This window comes from Eschscholzia californica, unplaced genomic scaffold (assembly GCF_041429995.1).
Source record: "Eschscholzia californica isolate CP2 unplaced genomic scaffold, dmEscCali1.0.p SCAF_1, whole genome shotgun sequence".
NCBI classification, from domain to species: Eukaryota; Viridiplantae; Streptophyta; class Magnoliopsida; order Ranunculales; family Papaveraceae; genus Eschscholzia; species Eschscholzia californica.
In genome coordinates this window covers 70,441,695-70,466,009 of record NW_028238198.1, presented here as the reverse complement: position 1 = coordinate 70,466,009, position 24,315 = coordinate 70,441,695, and the positions used below count along the sequence as shown (strand labels likewise).

General features: G+C 37.0%; 2 protein-coding genes and 1 pseudogene across 4 annotated transcripts; 2 read left to right on the top strand and 1 right to left on the bottom strand.

Moving 5' to 3' along the window:
• The first annotated feature begins 542 nt into the window (after positions 1-542).
• NUP1 (nuclear pore complex protein) lies at positions 543-9,269 on the top strand. 2 transcript variants are annotated; one of them, XM_086655148.1, is made up of 9 exons: positions 543-1,077; positions 1,810-1,856; positions 2,328-2,446; positions 3,456-3,663; positions 3,796-4,101; positions 4,190-4,264; positions 4,372-5,091; positions 5,619-6,058; positions 6,924-9,269. In XM_086655148.1, the coding sequence occupies exons 1-9, from the start codon at positions 828-830 to the stop codon at positions 8,806-8,808; spliced, it is 4,050 nt and encodes a 1,349-aa protein (XP_086511274.1). In that variant the 5' UTR covers positions 543-827; the 3' UTR covers positions 8,809-9,269. The 2 variants fall into 2 exon arrangements, with proteins under 2 accessions (XP_086511274.1, XP_086511273.1); XM_086655147.1 differs by having other exon boundaries at positions 581-1,077; positions 4,190-4,270.
• A 5,610-nt stretch (positions 9,270-14,879) lies between these two features.
• Positions 14,880-19,819, top strand: LOC147568739 (uncharacterized). Its single transcript, XM_086655146.1, has 4 exons — positions 14,880-15,719; positions 17,131-17,286; positions 17,464-18,150; positions 18,520-19,819. The coding sequence occupies exons 1-4, from the start codon at positions 15,375-15,377 to the stop codon at positions 19,555-19,557; spliced, it is 2,226 nt and encodes a 741-aa protein (XP_086511272.1). The 5' UTR covers positions 14,880-15,374; the 3' UTR covers positions 19,558-19,819.
• Positions 19,820-20,225: 406 nt separating this feature from the next.
• On the bottom strand, positions 20,226-23,728 carry LOC147568738 (wall-associated receptor kinase 2 pseudogene; annotated as a pseudogene). The gene is made up of 3 exons (XR_015234500.1): positions 22,765-23,728; positions 22,510-22,683; positions 20,226-21,555 (listed from the first exon to the last, which is right to left on the bottom strand). The product of XR_015234500.1 is annotated as a wall-associated receptor kinase 2 pseudogene (transcript).
• Between the last annotated feature and the right edge of the window lie 587 nt (positions 23,729-24,315).

The window sequence follows — 24,315 nt, the reverse complement described above, 5'->3', positions numbered from 1 at the left end:
GACGGAACAATTAGAGAATAAAAATGTTTGGGGGACTTCCCCGTGTACTCTCTGACATACTTCATTGTTGAGGTGACTATTAAGACAAAGAGTATTTTAAAACTTTTCGCTATTTGAGGTGACTAAAATACATCTTGTCCTATTAGAATGAGTACATTAGAGAGTGTACGGGGAAGTCCCTCCAGGGGCGGAACTAGGGGGTGGCCGGGGAGGGCAGTGGCCCTCCCTGAAATTTGACTTCTAATAGTAATTTTGACTCCCACAAAATTTTTATGTATGATATCTTTTTTTAGATTTCATCTTTGCCCTCCCTCACACTATTTTCTGGTTCCGCCCCTAAGTCCCTCTATCAGCTCCGGTTAGAGAAAGAGGGAGAAGAGGAGAGAGAATAAAAAGAAAAGAAAGAGAGAAATAGTGTCGAATGTGGCATGGTCGAACGAGGAGAGAGAAAAATGTGATGAGAAAATACTAAAAATTGCCGCCAATCGTAATTTACCGACCATCCTTGCTAGAGTGGTAAAAGAAAATGGTGCCGCCACGAGCAAACAAATAAAAAAAAAAAAAAGATGGCGAAAATTTTATCCCGAACGTAGTGGCCATTAGAGGACCCTAACCGTAAAAATCAAAAGTGCGTATTTGTGTTTTTCTAATAATAGACGTTGCTGTGGCAAAATCACTTTCCCTCTGATCATATTTGGGGGTTTATTTGATATTTTACTCTCGCCTCTTTCTCTTTCGATTAAAAACCCTATTACGCCTGTCTGAAACATTTTCCTCTCTCTCTCTCTCTCTCTCTCTCTCTTCAAAACCTTCCAAGTAGAGCTTTAATGGCTACGCCGCCGGCAGCTTCATACGAAGGTGGAGCTGGAGGGAAGTTTCGTAAGAGACCAGGGTTTCGTAGAAACTCTACCCCTTATGAACGACCTCCAACGGCTATTAGAAACCCTATTGAAGGTAGCAGAAATCGATGGTTTTCAAAAATTGTTGATCCAGCATCTAGAATCATTACTAAAAGTGCTCAGGTTTTCTTCTCCTCTCTATTCAGGAAGAATCTTCCGGCTCCACCTTCTGTATCAGGTCAGGTTTTTGTTCATCATTCTCTTTAATTGTGTTGGATTAATTCGATTTTGCTGTTCTTAATGGGATTCTGACATTAAATGGTTTGGGGGTTTAAGATAGTTAGTTTTGGGATTTTGTATATCTAGGGTTTTGGTGCTCTAGGGTTAATGCTATTTGTTTTTAATTGGTGGATAATTTGACAATTAATTGGTAAAATTTGTATCTTTTATTGTTAGTTGGTTGATATCATAGTTAATTATCTATAAGAGGTGGTAACGACAGGAATGTGGAATCTGACTAGAGATTGGTTGGAGTCTCTTAATTGATTTTTAGGGCTTTTTATTGCCATGAGGTTTGAGAAATATTTCGTGTTATTTGATGGGCAGTCTTAATAATATTGTAAATTCAGTCTAGCAGAGGTTTAAAGCGAAAAAAGAATCTAACTTGATATTATTTGGAAACTTAAATGCTAATCAAATAGACAGTATGAAAGAGATATGCATGGATATTCCTCCATTCATTAAAACATTATTAAGAGAAGAAAAACCCTAACTTTGATATCTAGGGTTAAAAAGACTGGATTCCACTTAAATTTTTCGTTTTGTTCATTGGTTTCTTTTTTTCAAAATTACATTACTTACCCTGACATGCTTCTAAACATATTTCATGCTTTAATTGAGGAGTTGCGTGTGCAACTATGATGTTTCTGATAAACAATTCGTGCTAATGTGTTACGTTTTGACTGTTCAGAGACCGATCATGAACCAAGGGGAAATGCTCGAGAAGCTGATCTTACTGTAAGTTAGAATGGTATTTTAGGGTGATAATTCTGAATTTATTTTCTTCTGCTGCATGGAAGTACATAAATGTCTCGTCTTACTGAAGTTGATTTTCCGTATAGTCTATACTCTATAAAATGGTTAACTTGAGGAAAAATATTTCTTGTTAAACTAAACACGAAACCTTGAACCATATCTAAGATTGTTTGCTTCTTGTTTGGAATATGGTATTTTGTTAGACCATCTATTTTGCTGATATTGCCTTCAAATCTTGGGAAGTCTGCCAACTTGTCTCTAAGAAATATTGAGTTGGCTAATATGGATCATAATGGGGCACGAGAGTGTATTTACTTTTGCACCGGAGTGACCACAAACCATATATATTATACTCCCAATATTTTGAAAGCTATCTTCAGTTGGATCAGTTGCTATGGTTCCAAGAACCTACGGGATTTACTTCCATGCTTTATCTTGTACTTTGGTGCACAGGTTCGATCTTCTGGTGCAAATGGACATGTTCACAGAGAAGGTGACTACCCGAATACCAGTTCCCAAGCCAGTGGGATTAATGATCTGGAGCAAATTCTTGGACAAAAAACATTCACAAGGCAAGTGAATCTGCAAGTTTCTCATGATTATTGTGTTGTGAACTCTAGTTGCTTGACTAAGGTTCGAAGTACGGTGTTTATATTTGTTTAGTCAGTTGATATTCATACAATAATTTGGACGTATGTGAACCGTTAATCACTGTATATCAAATTATATATCTACCGCAGTTTGATGAATTACATGATTTACTATCTACATAAATACGAATAAACAAGAAACAGTGCCCTGAGCCAGGTTCAAATCCTTTATGTATATCATGTTGATAGAATTATCCTCATGACTTATCAAGGAGCATTTGAGTAGGTTTGCAATGATCACTTTTATTTTTGTTCTTCCCTTCTCGACTGCAATTGACAATAATATATACCTAAAGGTGGAAGAAGCGCTCAAGGCTCTCACTGTGCCTATATCACCTAAGGTTCAGGGCTTAAGGCCAAGCGCACACCAAGCAAGACATGAATAGTATTATGAGAAGCAATTATTTACATCTAAATTTAGTTCTCTTATCCATCATGTTTCCAGTTTTGCCATCTTATATTTAGTTGGAGAGTACTTGTGAATGAGCAATTTAATTTCTTAATGGCCAACACATCCCTAATCCATCACTAGCATCGGTTTATCTTTTTCTCACTTTTATTTTAAAGTTTTGTTATATTCTTAGTTGTTACATAATATGTTGTATGTTAATAGTTAATGGCAGGATTTATTTTAAATGTTAGTAATTGAACTTCTTATTACTAATTAAACTATTTTTGTATTTCATGTACTATAATTGTTCAATTTACCGAATCTTCTTACACAAAATGCTTACATTTTATTTACGCTCGAATGTTTCTTGCCTTGCTCCTTCAATGTGCATGTAAGGCGATACCTTATTAAAGTTTCCTTGCCTGAGCTGAGATTGCATCACCTCGCCATTTATGTATTTCATGTGCTTGCGTCACCTAAACATGATTATACTTTCTGATGGTGGTATTCTGTTTGAAATGAATGTTTGCTGGTGTACAGAGCCGAGATTGATCGTTTGACAGAATTGCTTCACTCAAGAACTGTTGATTTACCTTCAGAGAATGGAATTAGAACATCTCTCCCAAGCTCGTCGAGGACGGTGACGACCCAAGACAATTTGGAGCCGGAACAAGTGGTACTTCAAAAAAATGGAATAGACAGCCAAAAGTTACTTGGGAGGGGTTCAGCTCCTATTGTCAGTTCAAATGTAGGAAACAATTCCACCTTTTGCTTTAGTTCTGATTCACAAAGTAAAGCAACTTGCAAGTCATTGATGAAAGGATGTGGCACATTTCGGACAATTCTTAATTTTTCACTCATTAGGTGTTATTCTTTGCAGGCTCTCGAACAAGAACTTGCTTCACCAGCTGAGCTGGCAAAAGCCTTCATGGGGAATAGGCCTTCAAAAGTATCCCCATCAATGCTAGGTTTGCGTAGTCAAGCACTAAGACAAGACCTGCCACTGTTAAATAATGTACCATTTACTCCAAAATCGCCTCGTATGTCACTTGGACCAAGGCATGCTGATCGCTTTTCTGGTGTTTCTGAAAATGGGTATACGACCCCCAGACCTCGAGGCAGATCAGCAATATACAGCATGGCTCGTACACCATATTCTCGAGGTCATAACTCTGGTACTCCAAAGGTACACGGTCTTGGAATTTGAAAGTGACGATGTTCTGTTTTTTTCCACCATCCTTTATTTTTCTCATTGTTCGTTGTTATGTTTCTAGATTGAGGCACATATGACCCCATCAACATCATCTCAGTTGAAATGGGAGAAAAACACACCTTCTGATGGCAAACAGGTGATTGTGAGTTCGACCTTAAAAAAATGCAGCTTTTTACTGATCGTTCTTATTGGGCTTCATCATTTCATCCTCTGATTACTGGTTTGGTTATAATGAATGTGTAGGCCTCCAAAAGGAGGATTTCGCTATTGGATAACGACATTGGTTCTGTTGGTCCCATCCGAAGAATTCGCCAGAAAACTAGCTTGGGGATGTCTCCTTCAAAAAACATGATCTTATCGGCACCTGGAAGCTCTCTTTCTAATCCTGTAATTGCTGATGGTTCTCATGCTCCTCGAGAGGCTTTGTCAACCCAAAGACGTTCCCTGTTGGACGAATCAAAACGTATCACATCAGATCTAAGCCAGTCAGAAAATGGCCGTGATAGCATTAACACTACAAATTTTTCATCTGTCCCTTCCCAGTCTACTGAAATGGCCCAAAAAATATTGCATCAGCTTGATAAGTTGGTCGACTCACCCAAACAGAAATCATCTGAGCTCAGGCTTGCTGCTGCAAGGGAAAAATCACCTTCTAAGTTGACTCTTAGCATGTTACAGGGAAAGGCTCTTAGAAGTCTCGAAGAAGTCAACTCGTCAATGTTCTTACGTAATGCACAAAACCCGGTTAATACGGATTGTCTGGGTGGTAGGTCTGTACCTAGTCCCCGAAATTCAGCTCCTGCAAAGCAAGACATGACTGATGAAAATGGTCCCAAGCCAAACGGCTTACAGGCTACGGGATCTACTAAAGATGTCCCCAGTGACAAGACTTCAGATTTAAACGTTTCCGATCCTGTTGTGAAGTCTCCACCAAAACGAGCTTTCCAAATGAGTGCACACGAGGTATGCACTTGTGATTGCGCAAGTAGTAAAATAAAATTTTGTATTGAAAGAGGACTTTAGACTTTTTAGTTAGACTACCTAGCCTTACAATCGATTACAGGGGGATCCAGAACAGTTAGGCGAATAATTTTAATTCTACTGATTTCACAATTTTGATCCTCAGGTTTTGGTGAACTTTGACCTAGGACCATAATATTAAATTTGACACATTTAGTCAAAATTATTCCATTTCTACAACAGTTACTGGTAGGACTTCGTGTCATGCTATCTATGCTATGCTTCTCGTACTGTTTGCTAACATTTCCATCACTTACACAATTTCCGCCATTTACATGAATACATATGTTTGTAGCCGTTTCCCCACTAACCAAAATTTTTTTCTCAAAAATTGGGTTTCCAAGCGGACCTTAATTTAATACCTTGCCTACATTTGTCTTGATGTAAATTTAATTACTTTCAAAATCAGATGCTTCAAGCTTCTCACAACATGCTTATGTTTTGCTTATGTTTTAACTTTGGTTTTGAAGGATTATCTCGAACTGGATGATGACAGTGATAGTGGTATAGCTGCACCGACATTGAACGCAGGAAAAGAAAAACTGACTCCTGCGGTGGAGAGCAGGACCTTTGTTGCTAAAACAGTAACATTTGGGAATCCTCTTGTTTCTTCTGAAACAAGTCCTGGAAGTTCCGTAGCTAATGGCACTGATACTGGAATTTCTGATGGTAAGGCACTTCCCAAAGACTCAGGCTTTGCTTTTGCCGTCACACCTTCCACTACGGCAGCATCACCATCTACACTTGCTTCTCAGCCCCACTTATCAGTTGAACTAGCAGAGCCAAAAAACCAAACTGCAACTCCTGTCTCCAACTTTACATCCAAGAGCTCCGACAAGGTTTCTAAATTTGAAACTTCAGGCATAGTACTTGGGGTTAAATCAGATCCAAAGCCAGAAGCATCAAGCAGGTCAGTTTATGCTTTCAAGCGATTTACATATAGTACACAACCTAGTAGCTATTTTTCCATCATCTTGCTTTATCATAATGTGTTGGTGTACTTCCTTGTTGCATAGAGCCATAGATTGAGGTTGTCAGAGGTGAAAGTAGGGATGGGTGGAGTCTAAGGTTAGTAGAGAAGGGTAGGGAGGGGAAAGGTGGGGAGACACGTCATATTTATATCTCGTAAATTCATAACATAATATGGATATTAACTTACTGATAATTTAGTTAGTTAAATCAACATGTAAACGATATTATTTCAATGTTATTTCAATTGCCACGCCAAATAGTTTACTGTGGTCATTTAGTTAGTCAAGAAACATTAACTAAGAGGGGGCCCCTATTTATGAAGTAGGGTCGTGGCGGGTCTGAAGTGGTGCCTTTAACAACATATGCATAGATGGTTACACGTGTTGATTTGTGGTACTAGTCAGATTTGAGGACATGGTCTCTATGTATTCTAGAATGAGATGCTGTATTCTAGAATGAGATGCTGTACCAGTCAGAGGGGGCCCCTAGTTATGAAGTAGGGTCGTGGCGGGTCTGAAGTGGTGCCTTTAACAACATATGCATAGATGGTTACACGTGTTGATTTGTGGTACTAGTCAGATTTGAGGACATGGTCTCTATGTATTCTAGAATGAGATGCTGTATGGAATATGGATCAAAACCAAGGGTTTTTCTTCACCTTCGGTGTTGATGGAAACTATCTTTGGTATAGGGGTATTGTTGGAAGCATCATATATTTCCCAGTTTAATCTACTTAAGCAAGATGTTAACTTATGCAGAACTAATGTATCTCTGACTTTCTTCTTTTGGAATCCTTACTGCAGTCCTTCCGCTTTGGCTGTTCATGCAACAAAAACTGCACCTGAAGCTGTGGAATTGGTTAAAAGTGATTCTGAGAAGACTGAGAAAGCTGGAGACTTGTTCAAACACCCTGAAAACTCTATTTTCTCCCCAGTATCCACATCAGCTGCAACAAATATTTTTTCCTTTGGAGGTTCTTCTAATTCGAGTTCGACTAATGGTTTATTTTCTTCGACTACTACTGTGTTTTCAACTCCTGCTGTTCCCCCTGCTTCAACCTCCGTCCCAGTAGTTATAGCAAATGCTAATGGCGGTCAATCTACCACTTCTGCAACGTCTAGCTTCTCATCTGCACCTTGCCAGTTTGGTTCTCTTTCCTCTGCACCAGCTATTTCATCTACTAAGGTGACCTCGCTGCCACTGGCAGCTTCTGGTGTAGAGTCTACAGATTCAGAAAACAAAACAAAGCAGACCTCACTCTTTGGAAATTTACCTGGCGCTTCATCACCTTCTTTGACAAGTACAACAAACAGTGTTTTTAGTTTCGGTGCTTCAGGTCCATCAAGTACAGCAAACTTGTCTATTAATAACCAATCTCAAAGTTCCAATGCTTCTGCTGCCACAACTGGATCTCTGTTCAGTGCTCAGGGGAAGGCTCCTTCTGAAAATGGAACTGGAGTTGTACCATCTACCAAGAGCATGCCAAGTCAGTTTGATTCGTCTTCTCCTTCTCCATCCTTTGGGTTGAGTGGCTCTTCTACATTAAGCTCGAGTGTTTTCACATTTGGGTCTTCATCCACTGGTTCCAAAATGTTTGGTTCAAATTCGTCCACGTCATTCTCCACCAGTGCTGTTTCTAGCAGTTCTGGCAGTGATACTAGTAGTTTATTCGGTTCTAGTTCTCAGTCTACTGCATCGCCCGTTTTTGGTTCTGGGTTTGGTTCTTCACCATCACCGGCAACCACAGGGTTCTCATTCGGAGCATCGGCAACAACTTCTGCTACCGGTTCTTCATCTTCTGCAGCAACTGGGTTCTCATTTGGAGCCGCGTCAGCATCCCCTGCTACTGGTTCTTCATCTTCTGCAGCAACTGGGTTCGCATTTGGAGCATCACCAGCAGCTCCCGCTACTGGCTCTTCATCTTCTGCAGCAACTGGGTTTTCGTTCGGAGCATCGGCAGCAACTCCAGCTGCGGGCTCTTCTGCAGCAACCGGGTTCTCATTTGGAGCATCGGCAGCAACTCCTTCTACGGGCTCTGCATCTTCTGCGGCAACCGGGTTCTCATTTGGAGCATCGGCAGCAACTCCTGCTGTGGGCTCTGCATCTTCTCCAGCAACTGGGTTATTCTCATTCGGAGCATCTGCAGCAACTCCTGCTGCCAGTTCTGCATCTTCTGGAGCAGCAGGATTTTCGTTTGGAGCACCATCAGCAACTCCTACATCCTTTGGAGCACCAGTAACATTTGGAGCATCCGTGGGTTCATCATCAGGATCAGCATTTTCATTTACTGCCCCTACTACTACTGCAACTTCTCTCTCCTCCCCTATTGGCTCTATGTTTGGAAACAGAAACCAAGTTAATCCATTTGGTTCTGCATCCCCAAATGACCAGATGAGCATGGAAGATAGCATGGCCGAGGACACCATGAATGCCCCAGCTTCAGCAGTTCCTACATTTGGTCAACCAGTGAATTCACCTTCACCATTCACATTCGGTTCTCCCGCCCCAGGAGGAGCTTCTATGTTTCAATTCGGCGCTCCACAAAATCCAGTCCCGCCACAAAATCCATCTCCATTTCAGGCTACTGGTACTCCTGGTGGTAGTTTCTCACTTGGAAGCAATGGTGGTGGTGATAAATCTGCTCGAAAAATTATTAAAGTTAGAAGAGATAAATCCCGAAAAAGGTAAATTGTTGTAAGCAATAGGCCAAATTATATTACTAGTGGAGGAGGAAAGAGAGACAGAGAGAAACATATACTATGCATGTGAAGTAGCTAGTTCTGCTGGATCTCCTGGTACAGATCAAAAAAGGAAACCAACCCTTTTCTCCTGGTTCACGATATATCGGTAATCCTGATTGCTTCCTTTCGATTTTCTTATTACCCCTTTATGTGCCAACATTTCTTCTCATAATTCACAAGTTCTGCTTGAATTTAAGTTTTCCAATTTTGGTCTTAGTTTGTTTTTAAGTAGAATTCTTGTTTTAATTCAACCACTTTAGGTTGGTTGGTTGTTGTTAAAGGATTTTCGTCTGGTCAGGCTTCTGATTATGCTTTTTTTTTATGTATTACTAGTTACTGTGTAACATACATAGTAAGATATGGTTGTAATCTCTTTTCGAAAACTATTTATTGTTATTATTATTGTCATCTCTTTGCCCCAATTTTCCAGATTATGGACGAATTTGACGATAAAGTTGAAATATTGATATGGGTATTACTAAAAATAGGTAGTAAACCACAAAAGTAGATGAGAATTAAACACAGCATAGTAAGGACTATGGTCTCTTTTTAGGGTTCACTTCAAATGAAATTATGTTATGATCCAGCAAAATTTGTTATATTATTTCGTCATAAGCCAGCCAAAGCGGGCTTTGCTCACTATATGTTCGTGTCTATCTGGTTCAAGATCGCCCGACAACTTCGATATTCACTCCGGATACCCATGGGTACCCAAGCCCAACTCAATTCCCATCCCAACCAAGGAGAAGAAGTCACATACTTGGAATGAGAATCTCATTGTCTGTGAGGTTTTGACCTGGTTAAGTAGGACAAAGGGTCTTGAAATGGCAACACTAGGAAAGAATCAAAAGATATAAGCACTCAAATATGTCGTCCATTGGGTTATAATGGTGAAAATACTTTTTGTTTCCATGTTTCCTAACAATACCTAGTGACTAGTCCCCTCCATCTCACATCATGCATACTCATGGTGCTTAGATTGTGCATGTATTATACGCAATCGATCATCGCCATAAACATGTTTTTCTAAAGAGGTCAAAGTCGACCAAATTAGAAATGTGTATCTGAAAAGCGGTCTTTCTTAATAACGTAAATAATAGTTGTTTTTTCATAAAGGTTTCTTAACTTGTATGTTTTCTCTTTAAGATAAATTGTTTGTCAATAAAGGATTGAAGGCCATTAGTTGTTAGTTTTTCTTCGTTAGTTAAATATCTTTTTACTATCGAATCTACAAATTGTTTAAGGAATATGATTAATCAGGGGTACAAGAGAACTCAGAGAAGACTTTAAAAGTTTTCTATACTGCAAGGAGTTAGTAAGGTATTGAGGGTCTATACAAGTGTGAATTGTTATGTTTTTCTTCCAATTGGTAAAGTAGGTCTAAATTTCAAAGTCAACTATTTGAAACAATAGAAACCCTAGCTCATCCAACTTGGATGAGAGTGACAAAGAATGGTGTTGAATAAAAGCTTGAATAATTGAAGTTCCTTTAGAAAAATTAACGTACTTAACGGTTAATGGACGTTGAGTTAAACGAAGACCCTTAAACATGACTTAACGAAAAAAGAAGGAAGTTCCTAAAGAAGTTGATCAAATAATGGGACCAAAAATGAATTACCCCAGAATAAAAACCCTAATGAACAAAACAGTACATAAACAGCTAGCTGTTAAAGGGACCATCACTTTTATAGAAAAGCATTGAAAGATGTCTTTTTGGAATCAATGATGGATATGGGATCAACATTAAATGGCTCAAAACCCACTTCATCACGTGTCTTCAGTCTTCTCATGGTACCACCAAACACACCACAAGGGAAAAGTGTGAAAAACTAGTACACACCAACCCCATTTATACTTTTCAAAAAAAAAAAAAAAAAAAAAAGATAGTTATTTTTCTAATAGCCCCCAACTTTGTGACCGATTTCCTGCTTAGCTCCCTACTTTATCAAAAATACTCAAATGATCATTTTTTTTAGATTCCTTTTTAACACCGTTAACTAGTCATCATCTCTCTCTTCCTCCATCTCATCTCCTCTCTCTGTCACCTCTTCATCTTCACCGACGAAGGTCGCCGACCGAAAAATTGGTCGGCCGGCAACCTTCGCCGGTAAAGATGATGAGGTGGCGAGAAGATGAGGTGGCAGAGAGAGGAGATGAGATGGAGGAGAAAGAGATGATGACGGAATCTGAAAAAGGAGGTCATCTGAATATTTTTTATAAAGTGGGGGACTAAGCAGGAAACCGGTCACAAAGTTGGGGGCTATTAGGGAAATAACCCAAAAAAAAAAAAACATTTATACCGACCACATGCTTCCACTTTCCATGTGCACCCCAAAATTATCCTCTCATTAGCCATAATCTGTCTGTTTGTTTTATATCTCCTAATGTTTGGGATTTTCAATTATATCATAACATTGCTACTAGAATCTATCTGTTCCATCTAATTTCTCTAATTCTTGATATATAATATTGCAATAGAATGGGTGAACAAAAATTTTAAATGTAGTTGTATTTGGGCATAAGTTATTTTATTGTCATATTAGTTGTTTGAATAGCTGATTAGTCACAGATGGAGAATAGGAGGAAGATAAAATCTTATTAATGATTGATTATAAATGAGTGCCCAAATAGATCACTTGAATAATACCAACAAAGAAAGAAGTTGATCACTTCAATAAACCTATCTCATTTTTAATGGTCAGCATGCATGGAACCATTGAATAAGCCTATTTATTGAGGGGATCTTTGTTATCCAATACTATTGAGGTAGTGACTTCAAACATCTATAATATTTTTTTTTTAGAGTAAGAAGGATTTTGACGATCAGAATTGATATTAAAGATATCGAGTCTAAAAAATAGACCTGTTTGTGTTTTACGGTCTAATCTTTACATTCTCCCTCACGTCTGACCACCACTTGTCACCTCTGCTACCACTACCAATTGTCTCTTCAAAAAGGAGGAAAATCTTTTTCACTAGCTCATTTCTTATTGACCTAACGGAGAACATCTTAGATCCCCAAAGCCGTAGTCTATAAGAATCATCCAAAATAGGTTGATAAAGAATAAGTTACATAACAAACACTTACTTTTTTTTTATGAAGAATAACGACCACTTACTTCAGAGTCTACTTTTTCCACTCATGTACTTGTACTAAATAATACATGCAACGTAAATCGATAATTTAAAATGTTTATTTTAATTTACAACGCAATTACGTTTTAGCACAAATTTCTCTCATATTTAAAATTTCGTACACATTATTACCACTTGCACGTATAATTACTATGAGCTATGACGACTATTTTTTATTTTTTTTTTAAGAAATCTATGACGACTATTAAGAGGGCCTTTAGTGTTAAATTGTTAGTTCAATTGAATTGAGTAATTTGGAAGTACTACTATATCCATCTTTCTAGAGTGATGAATATGCACTAATGCCTAATGCACTTTTTTTTTTAAATGAACAATCGACCATATTTTTCTATAAAGTTGGTCAACTTTGAAATGATTAATAGGAAAATCTTATTGCTAAAGGCTTAAAGCTTGTACTCGCCCACATTTCATATTAGTGGACCTATTTCAATCTTTTCTTTCTTTTTTCTTTTCTGTGTTGTGGTTGCTAACAGGTCAGGGGTCAATTGCAACTTTTCATTTTTTGTTTTGAAATTGTTTTTAGTTATTGGCCACTAGCCCTTGATTTTTTATGAGTTTGCCTGATTACATTTGTACTTTCTAGGTTAAATATTCCGGTTCAACAAAAAAGAAAAAGGTTAAATATTCCGTTATGAGGTTGATTTGTAAAAAGTTGTTGTTAATATAATCTTTAATCATAATGATGTAATTTAAGTAATTTTGAAGTAAAGTTTTCCTAATTTTATTACTAATGGTACGAGTTGTCTGTTAAAATTATTATGGAAATCATTCTTCGGTATTTATTTAAGTTTAGATGGAAAAAGGAAAATAAATTAGCGCAATAATAAGAAAAACAATTGTTATTTTTGTTATTTAGAATTGTTAAAAGACAACCCGTAGATGAAAGATTCATGTCGAAAAAAACTGGTATAATAAACTACGTTCTATTTCTGAAAAAAATAAATAAACTACATTCCTCATTGTTTAATTACAAAAATATAACAATTGTATGTACGATTAAGATAGTTATAACAAAGACGTGAAGGAACATGAAAATTTTCAAGTTTAAAAAGACTACGCATTATTCTAAGAAATATAACTTGTAACGTGTTTGATTATATGGTGTTTGATTATATGGTGAATCTCTTTATTTGTTTGGGTTAAGACTATTCTTTTTTTGGAAATCAAACTTCATTTAAAAACCAATAGGCTAATGAGAATTACATCATGAAGTTTAAAGAAAACAAAGACACAGCCAAAACAGGACAAACAATACAAGTTATGCCCACTAACCATTTGAGGGTAGTTTTATAATCGATGCTTCTTTCACCTTCTTCTCTTCTCGCCGTCAACCGTCGACGTGCAGAATTCCGGGTCCTAAAGACCAACAAAATAGGCTCTAAAGACCAACAAAGAACCATAACCTTTATTGTACTAAGAATATAAAACTAATAACTCTCTCTTCTCCTTTGCTCCGCATCACAAACTGGATCATAGATTTTGATCCATCTTCTATAATGTCTGAATTTGAGGAGTAGACAATACCACACCAATCTGTTCATCAGATTTCAATCATGACTGAACTAATAGAAAATTAATCATCGATTCCAGATAGAAATAAACCACTGATTCATGAACTTTCTTTTGCTGTCCATGGGGGTTTTATGAAATTATGAAGATTATTAAGAATATAGAGAAGAAGATGATTTAACGAACAACATCATCGTGGTCGAAGGATTCCTTCAACGGAGTCTACCATCACGATGTAAACGAAAATTGAAGATGAATTTATATAATCAACACTTATGCATCTTCAAATTTCATCTACTAACTAATTAAGGATTCATTTTTTAAGATGAACCAAAGGTTAAAAGATCAACAGAACTGAGAATTAATCCCTTATAACTTGGTGAAATCTAAACTAAAATTTGAAGCAAAACCAGTTCTACTATCCCAAAATCAAAGATATAATTACACAGTATGATGCTTACACAGGTCCCTGGATTCTAACCATTACTGCGGAGTTCCGAGCAAAACTCCATGACGTTAAGGGCGATCGGTACGGTTCGCAAATCTCACTGGTTTTAGAGAGATTGAAGAAGAAAAAGAACAATTATTAGGAGAAATTATTAATGGAGGGAAGACTAACAAACAATGATAAAAACAGATCCGGCGAAGGAAAATAGACGGTTTAAGACTATTAGGTTTGGTTTGGTCTCTCATAAGGAACTTGAGAAAAGGGAAAAGAACTTTGTAGAAAAGTTGAACTCTTTAGCAGATTTCGACTCACGTAACTGATTCTGTTAGATATACATAGACTAAAATATGAAAGCAATTCATTCATTTCAACACTATCAAGTACGATAACCATTAATTTAAAAAAAAAACGTAAATCATTAACCATGTCACTCTCGTAATGAAAGTAATGAATTTGTAGATTCATACACATTAGTCATACTTCCAAATAATAATATCTTTGATCTGATCCACTCAAGTCAAAATAAAGAACTCAAGTCTCAAATCATACGTATAAAAATTAGATTTTTTAGCCGATTTCGACTCATGTAGTTAATTCCGTTGAATATACGTAGACTAAAATATGAAAGCAATTAATTAATTTCAACACTATAAAGTACCATACCCATTGATATAAAAAAAAAAGCTTAAATCATCAACCATGTCACTCTCCTAATGAAAGTTATGAATTTGTCTAGTGATGCACATTAGTCATACTTTCAAATAGTATAATATCTTTGGTTTGATCCACCAAAGTTACAATGAAGAACTCAAAGTCTCAAATAATAGTCAACTACTATTTGCATAGTTTTCAACTTTGGTGACCATTAAACCGTATAATACTTCAAAATCTAACCATGATGGTTTAGTTTCTTTTGGGGTCTAGTTAAAGTGTTGGTACTTGGTAGTAGTAGTTAATATTTGCTGGACTGATAGTGACATTATTGTTGTTTTATGGATCAAATTGTAAATAAAATAAAACAAAGTACATGTGAATTGTGATAGGCACCCCAACTCTCTTTCTCTCTCTAGAAATCGAGTAGCTCCCTCTCTTTCTCTCTCTAGAAATATAGGATTCCGTTGCCGCTTTTGTTCTTTACTATAAATCCTCACCTATTCGTGACTAATTTCATTTCTCTTTATTCTTCTCACAGACCAAATTTTCCTTTTCTTAATTCGTTTTTGAAGATCTAGTATTTCAAACTAACGTATTTTGATCTTTGTAATAGAATCTTACAGTTTTAATTCGTTAATTTTGATTAGTTCGGACATTAAATTCTGTAAGATCTGTGATTTTTAGCGGTGAAATTTGAGAAATTAGGGTTTTTTTCTGGATTAGGTGAAGATAATAAAGAGGTGAAAATGGTGGTGAAGATGAGATGGCCATGGCCACCTCCATTATCAAAGAAATTTGAGGTGAAAATTGTTATAAATAGACTTGAAGAGTTTAATCTTGGTGTGATTGAAGGAGAGAAACAATCAGTTGATTTTACGAAATTATCAGTGGAAATTAGATGGAAAGGTCCGAAATTAGGGTTAAGTCGTTTTAGACGATCAGTGAAGAGGAATTTCACCAAAGAGGTGGAAGTGATGAAGAGAGATGATGGTGTTGTTGAATGGAATGAAGATTTTCAGAGCGTTTGTAATTTTTCTGCTTTCAAAGAGAACTTATTTCATCCATGGGAAATATCATTTGCAGTTCTAAATGTGAGTTTAATTCTCTGAACTTTCTTCTAATTTATTATCAAAGAAGATTTCGTTTTATTCATAATTATTTGATGGTTGTTTGTTACTTTCTTTTGTTTGGATATGAAGATTGACTGATTTTTCCTTTTTTTTTTCTTGAGCTAAGTTCAATATTCATGATATGCTAGTCTAAATTCTGTATTTTGGAAGCCATGGAGATTTAAGATTTGGGTTTTTGATCTATGAGTTTTTAAATTGTTACTTCAGATGTGCATACCCTTATTCATATACTTTGTTTGAGAAACCCTAGACTTGTTTCTTTTTATTGTCTCAAAGTCATCAATGATGAGCTTCTCAGAGGGTTGTGCTAGCTATTAATTTGGGTTGTTGTGTTAATGAATAACTTTGTTAATTGTGCACTTCAACATTAACCGTACTGTTGGTTTGATAATCAATATCGAATGCTATATGAAGCAACTGCCCTCAGATCTCACCTTGTTGATGAAAAAGTTGATTGATATGGATTTCAATGAGGAGTTAAGTGTAGGCTGTTACAGGGGTTATAAATGTTGGAAACCTGAGCTGTTTTAGGTAGTTTTGTTATATAAGTTGGTTATTAAGTTTCCCTTAGACAGGGTTTTCGATATGTAAACATCACCTCTAGGGTTTTGGTATCTAACACCGATACTTGGTGAGGGACTCAACGAGAAAAAAAAAACGGTATCCTAGAGTTGTATTTTTGTTACTGAGGAAAAAAGTTGTTACATTATGAACAAAAGACATAAAGCCAGAGCAGTTTTTACATTATACACAAGTTACTACGAGTTTCGGACTTGGATGTCTAGTTTCGAGACGAGGCAAATAGTTGTGAGAAAGAGTTATCCATGTTAATAGACTTTCGATATTCTAATTGTATACTGGGGTGAGGATGTTCTTTAGTGTTAGCTTTCACAGTGACCCATGAGGACTTGATCTAGAAACAATTTGTTTTCACTTTCTTAAAGTGAGCCTCACTTTTTCAAACAGCAAGTCAAATTACCTATTTTCTAATGCATCCAAAGGACCCAATCACATAGATGAGCTAATGGAAAGGATCTTTATCATGGTTCTTAGGTTAATGTCACTATAATATGTCTTATGAAACAATTTTGTGTTTAGTTCCGAACTCACTCTCGTATAATCTGTGGCCTACTGAAATATACATCAGTGCTGTTGTGTCGTTTCGCTGTAGATATCTTTGAAATGGCAGGACAGAGTATTCATGGGAAGAGTTGTTACTTATCTGCAATGTCGAATACGGATTGTTCTTATGGCGAACCTTAAAACAGTTATCATTTACTCTTTTATTCCCTTTAACGAGTAAATTTACTCTCTGCATCATTAGATATTATTTTTTTCCCTAAAGAACTCAAACCATGTTATTTGAATTCAGAGCTCGAACCAAGGATTGAAGAACAAGGTTTCAGTTATTGGAACAGCGTGCCTGAATCTAGCAGAATTTGCATCGTCTGCGGCAAAAAAAGAGGTTGAAGTTAAAATTCCTCTCTCTGTGCCGGATGGAAGTGCCGACTCTCATCCATGTCTTTGTGTACGTGCTTTTTGACCTGTTTAAATTTTGATAAACCCCCATTTTCTTGTACTTTTCTGATATCCCCAAGTAATACATATTTCTCGGTTTTGTTGGGTGTACTTTTCTTGTAATTCAGGTATTTTTTTCTTACTTCAGTAATGGGGCTCTAACGAAGTGTAATTTTTTCGCTTGCAGCTATCTCTGAGGTTATTGGAACTGACAACCATACAAGAACCATCTGAGTCAGCACAGAGATCAGTAATTCCTGATCCCCTTTCACCTGAACCTGAAATTTTACCAGCTGAGAAAGACGAGCTCTCTGCTCTTAAAGCTGGTTTAAGAAAAGTAAAAATCTTGAAGGATTATGTTTCGAATCGAAAAGCTAAGAAGATTTTCCGCGAGGAAGATGGAAGTGAAGGTAGGTGCTCTCTTAGGAGTGACGATGATGAATACGTATTCCCATTCGACACAGATTCTCTTGATGATTGCGATGAACGGAGATTGGGGGTTGAAGATGGTTCGAATGTAAGGAAGTCATTCAGTTATGGCACCTTGGCATATGCAAATTGTGTTGGTGGGTCATATATCTCCGAGATGAGGATCAATGATGAAAATGAGGATTTGATCTACTATAGTAACCGGAAATCGGATGTGGGTTGTGTGAATGTCGAGGATTCATCTGTTCCCGTCTCTGACCAAAGTCTTTTGCAGAGTTCAAAACGAAGGAGTATTCTATCCTGGAAGAAAAGGAAGCTAAATTTTAGATCTCCTAAAGCCAAAGGGGAACCACTGTTAAAGAAAGCTTATGCTGAAGAGGGTGGAGATGACATTGATTATGATCGCCGTCAGCTAAGCTCCTCTGACGAGTCCACTGCTTTAGCAGTAAGCATTAATTCTTATACTCCATCTTTTCTGTTAGTTCTTTCCCACATTGGTAGTGATAGCTAATAACATTTAAAGATAAAAATGACTTCGTCGCCTCTTGAATGGAGCCACTAAATGATTTTACAGAATTTTTATGTTTGTCAAGAAAGATAGAGCCTCTACATATATAGAAGGTTATGTTGTTCTAGGTTTTTAACTCGCTAATTTCTCTCTAATTGTTATGTCGAGTACCACGTTACGAAATATATGCATCAAGTTTGGAGAATATGATATACAGATATAAGTGGGTCTTTAAATTTTATCATACATTTGCCGTCTAGTTATTAACATCAAACGAAATAACTGATTTTCTAATCAATCTCACAGCGTCTCAAATCTGATGAAGATTCAGCGGCTAATCGGTCATCAATATCTGAATTTGGGGATGACAATTTTGCTATAGGAAGTTGGGAACAAAAAGAATTTGTAAGCCGTGATGGACACATGAAGCTCGAAACTCAAGTCTTTTTGGCTTCAATTGATCAACGAAGTGAACGGGCAGCAGGAGAAAGTGCATGCACAGCTCTAGTTGCTGTAATTTCTAACTGGTTTCAAGCCAACAGAGATTCCATGCCCATCAAATCACAGTTTGATATCCTTATCAGAGAAGGCTCACTGGAATGGAGAAATCTATGCGAGAACGAAAAATATCGAGAAAAGTTTCCTGACAAGCATTTTGACCTTGAAACAGTTCTTGAAGCTAATATTCGTCCAATCTCCATTGCTTCTGAAAAATCTTTCATCGGATTTTTTTACCCAGAAGGAATCGAAGGAGGAGATTTTGAGTTTCTCCAAGGTGCTATGTCTTTTGACAGTATCTGGGACGAGATCAGCCATGGAAACACGAAGTGCTCCAGCAATGGAGAACCTCAGATCTACATAGTTAGCTGGAACGACCATTTTTTTATTCTGAAAGTCGAACCAGAGGCCTACTACATTATCGACACCTTGGGTGAGAGGCTCTACGAAGGCTGCAACCAAGCTTACATTTTGAAATTCGACAGGAACACAATAATCCACAGAGTACCCGAAGAAGAAGTAGAAAAGTCATTAAAAGAGAAACAAGCTGTTGATCAACAGATCATTGCTTCAACGACAGATACAAGAAATCAACGAAGGCCAAACGAAGAACCATCGGCAAATTCATCTCTAGTTAAGTTACAAGAACCGAAAGAAAGTGAAGGAAAAGAGGAGGTTGTTTGTGAAGGCATAGATACATGTAAAGAGTACATCAAGAGTTTCTTAGCTGCAATTCCCATAAGAGAATTGCAAGTCGATATCAAAAAGGGATTAAAATCTTCGACGCCGATTCATCACAGGTTGCAGATTGAATTCCATTATATCGAGTTCTCACAACAACGGTAACAACAAAACAAACTCCTCAAAGATCATCGACTTAAGTTGAGCAGGCAAGTACTTTTATCAACTAATCTTTTGTCTGTGTGTGTGCGTCTTTAACACGGAAATAATTTTAGGTAACATGAAGATTCTCGGGTCAGAATATAATTAAAGTTTTCCCGTTAGAGTGTTAAGTTTTCTTCTCCGTACTTTTTTTTTTTTTCTAACCGATGTAAGTTTTGATAATGTATTTTTACATCAACTATATGCTAACATAAAGTTTTATGAACTCGGCCGAATCATTTTGTTATTTGTTTGTAGAAGAGTGAACTATATCTTGAGTTGGTGATGGAGTTTGAGTTGAGTTGTTAATTCGTTCCAGTTTCATTATTGAATTAGGGCTTGATTAATTATGTTGACAATGCCCTTTGATAAATGTAACTTGAAACCCTAGTCTAAGAACTATGAAAGAAAATGGCAACATGTGAAAAGATTCCTTTTCAAGGACAGTTAAAAAGTTGCTTGTCAGAAGGAAGGTGGAAGACTACTTTTACCTTGATGTTGATATTCTTTTCTGGAAGCTTCTGTTTGGAATAGTCTTTACTTTGGATTATTCTCTGTTTTTTTTTAGGTTCATCTCTTTGTTGGTTAAAAAAAATTGCCCTTCACCATTACTATAACGAAAGACTAATGTAAGAATCCCATGTAAGAATGACAGGCTGGTTATATACATTACAACAAAACACTAACGACCCCCAAATTCTAATGAAACAATTGCTTCAGTGTCACCAATTGTATTACTAGTACTACCACCGTAAGATAGTTTGAAACTTCCTTCTTCATCATCATTTCCTACGGACTCGTTGAAAACCCGCTTATGATTGAAAGAATTTTTCATCAGTCCATCCAACACCATAAATACTTCTTTCATTTTAGGTCTACTTTCTCTTTTTGTTCTTAAGCATCTCTTTGTTAGTTCTGCAACCTGTTCCACTTGATATCGTTGTTCATCATTTTCACTACTCGCAAGCTTATGGTCACGAATATGAAACAATCGATTTTCTCTCATCGAAGAGAGGAAATAATTAGCTAAGCTACGGTGATTTTCGTGTCTAGCAAGAGAAACTGCCTTTTCCCCTGTGAGTAGTTCTGCAAGTAGAACTCCGTAACTGTAAACATCACTTTTCTCTGTTAGTTGTCCCGTAAGAAAGTATTCTGGGTCCATGTACCCAAAAGTTCCTTGAACTGCTGTATTTAATAGTGTTTGATCGAGAGGGACTAATCTTGATGCTCCGAAATCTGATACTTTAGCTTTATAATAATCGTCTAAGAGTATATTACCTGACTTAATGTCCCTATGAATTATAGGTATGGAAGCATCCGAATGTAAGTATGCAAGTGATCCTGCCACCTCTGCCGCTATCCTTAAGCGGTCATTCCATAAAATATTTGGTACTTTTTTCTCACTATTGGCGTGTAAATGTCCAAAAAGTGTTCCATTCGTAATAAACTCATAAACTAGTAATGGAACTTCAGATTCTAGACAACAACCCAAAAGACGAACCACATGTCTGTGGTTGATTTGTGATAAAACAACCACTTCGTTTATAAATTGGTCAATTTGAGTCCTGTCAATCACTTTTGATTTCTTAATGGCGACGACTTCACTGTTAGACAAGACTCCTTTATAGACGGTGCCATATCCTCCTTGACCAAGAATTCGAGTCTCGTGGTAATTGTTGGTGGCTTTGTTTAGTTCTTCCATTGTAAATATTTTCGCAATTGACTTGCTACTTCTTCCATTTGTGCCACTCCTATTATCTTCCAATGCTTCTTCTCGTTCACGAAGGAGTTGTTGCAACATTAAACCTCCATTTTGCATAAAAAATTTCTCTCTAACCTTGAGGAATTTTATCTTCATATACCACAAATATGAGCAAAAGCTGCTCGCAAGTAAGACTATCAAGCCTACACAACTACCTGCATAGAATGGTAATTCATGTTTACCAATCAACATTTGCATTTAGCAACCAGACCGCAACTTTTCCGACTAACCGTTAAAAGCACGTCCTCTCAAAATAACCACTATCACTTTTGTGTTTGACTTGAAATCAGTGGATTTGGACAGATCTTGAGTTTACGATTTCAAAAGGGAGTAAAACACTTTCTTCTATTTGGTTCTCTTTAGCTCAAGTTCTAATGTCACAAATTTTATTTCTCTTTATAAGTTTGATTCTATGCGTAAGAAATCTTGGGTTGATTTTGTTTTGGCCCTCATTTTTTAGCCACAAATCGTTTTGGCCCCTATAACCGTCTAAGAGTTCGATTTGGCCATCAAAGGTAAGGAGAATTCAACTTTTCCCAGAAATATCTTTAGCGGCTAAATTATAATTAATCCCAAACAAGTATTAAAACATTAATTCCACGTCATCCTCCCTTGTATTTTCCACTTCATCTCATCCCTCCTCAACTTCATCTTATCCCTCTTCAACTTCATCTTTCCCTCTCTTCACCTCACCTTTCGTCTCTAGCATAAAGTTGCCGACTAGAGGTTGTCGACTAATGTCGGTAACTTTCTGGCGGAGTAGAAGAGTGAGGTGGAGGGAGGAATAGATGAAGTGGAGATGAGAAAATGAGAGATAGTGTGGAATTAATGTTTCAATACTATTTTTAGATTAATTTCATTTTGGCTACTAAGTGTATTTCTGTAAAAAGTAAAAAAAAAATAATTGGCCCTTAGGCCTTAGGAATTAATTTAGACTGTTGGACACCTACGACTCTACGAGGACCAAAACGGCCAACTGATGACAAATTGGGGGTCAAAACACAATTAGCCTATAGAGAGGGGTATCTCCTCTTTTGAATGTTAACCTATCCAATACTAATACAACTCTTTCAACAAAAAAAAAAAATCCTAATACACTGTCATTTCAATATTAAAAAAGTTACTTACCTATAATTATTTGAATAGGTAAAAACCTCCTCTCCGGACTGGGCGGGGGAATTGGCGGACTGGGGCATAGCAATTAAATGTGACAGAGTTTGACATGTTCTCACGACGATAACCATCTGGGCAAAAACATGTATAGCTACCGTCTGTGTTTGTACACTTGTTTAATTCTCCTTTACAACTATTGTCGCATTCATTAATATCTAAAGAAAAAAAATACGATAATTATAATCGAAATTATCCTAAAAAATTAAGTTGATATCAGATATGAATACAACGATTACCTTGACAACTACCTGGAGTACTCATAAGGTACGGATTACCTTCATATCCACTATCGCACTTGCATCGATAACCAGGAGCACCTTCTGGCTCGTAGCATTGGGTATTCGGCCCACACGCATAGCTAGTTAAGTTTTTTATAGCTTCATCGCACTTCTCTTCCCCAATGGTCCAATCCGTTATTGCAGGAGCATACAGATAAGCGTCTTTATCAAATCCCTTTAGATATGATGTTGTAAAGTTAAACAAATTTTCTTCGGCTATAAATGCCGTATTACACATACCCAAATTCATAGCAAGACTTTCAGGTTCTTGAATGGTGACACTATATCCGTAGATGCCTTTCGGAATGGGGGTCTTGCAACAACCTTTGCCCGAGCAAGTTCCATTCACTACATCATTTATACTCTTACAAGTAGACTGACATTCTCTGGTAAAGTTACCTTCTAATCTTCCATCAAGTACGACATAGTTGTCCATGTTGCAACCGATACCAAAAAACTTGTTTTTAGTATCCGAGAATGTGAATTTTCCAAGATTGGCCGAGGTCTTCCCTTCATAATCATTACAATCTGTGGCAGTGCGTAGTTTTACTCTTAATTCCCCGTCCAATATTGATACGTTTAAGACATTTATATTACCATACAACAGCATTGGAGGATTGGAAGCGTAACTGCAATTTAACAGAAACGGTTGGACCTCCCCATCCGGGTACCGAGGTTCATAGTGGTAACAACCTTTGCCGATGCCAAATGGGTAGGGAATGCTAATACCGCCGCATTTTTCTTTGCACCCAGGCTTTGTGGTGGTGATCATCATCGTAGCCACCGTTGTGGTTGGTACTACTAGTAATATTAAGATGGGTAGAATCAACATTGATGAGTGCTCTGCTGCAACCATACTTAATGGGACTCAATTTTGTTTATGCTCCCATTGTCAGAATCCTTAACCTATATATTTATAGAGAGAGAGGATTCTCCTTAGAAGACAATTCTTCTTGAGCTTTTTTTTTTGGATTTTCTTTGTTTTTTTGTTAATTTTCAACATTTGTTTTTCTCTGCTTGACCCGCTTACTATATTTACGACCACAACTTTATGAAGGGGATTGATTAGAAGATATTTCTTTTAGACATTTCTTGTCATTTTGCTTGACTTGTTTTTTTAAATCGACCTACTTGACGTTTGAGTGGGGTCAGAGACGGAGCTATGGGTAGACTTGTTAATCAATATGTAGATAAGGGTTAATTACATTGTTTTATTTCCTTACTTATGTAACAAGGTTATAATGGTAATTGTACATCTCATGAATATTCTATAAATGCAATTACCTCTGCCCTAGTTAGGGCATCTCGACTCAACATTTTGCATGGTATCAGAGCTTAGGGATTAGAGCTCTTTTCTTAAGTTTCAGCTCCTACCTGTTCTTCACTCTCAGGACTTGTATAAGTTTGTTAATGGTGACTTCCCACCACCTTCTGAGTTTCTACCTACTCCCTCAGAAAGTTCTTCTTCTTCTCCTATCCCTAATCCAGATTTTATCTACTGGTATCGCA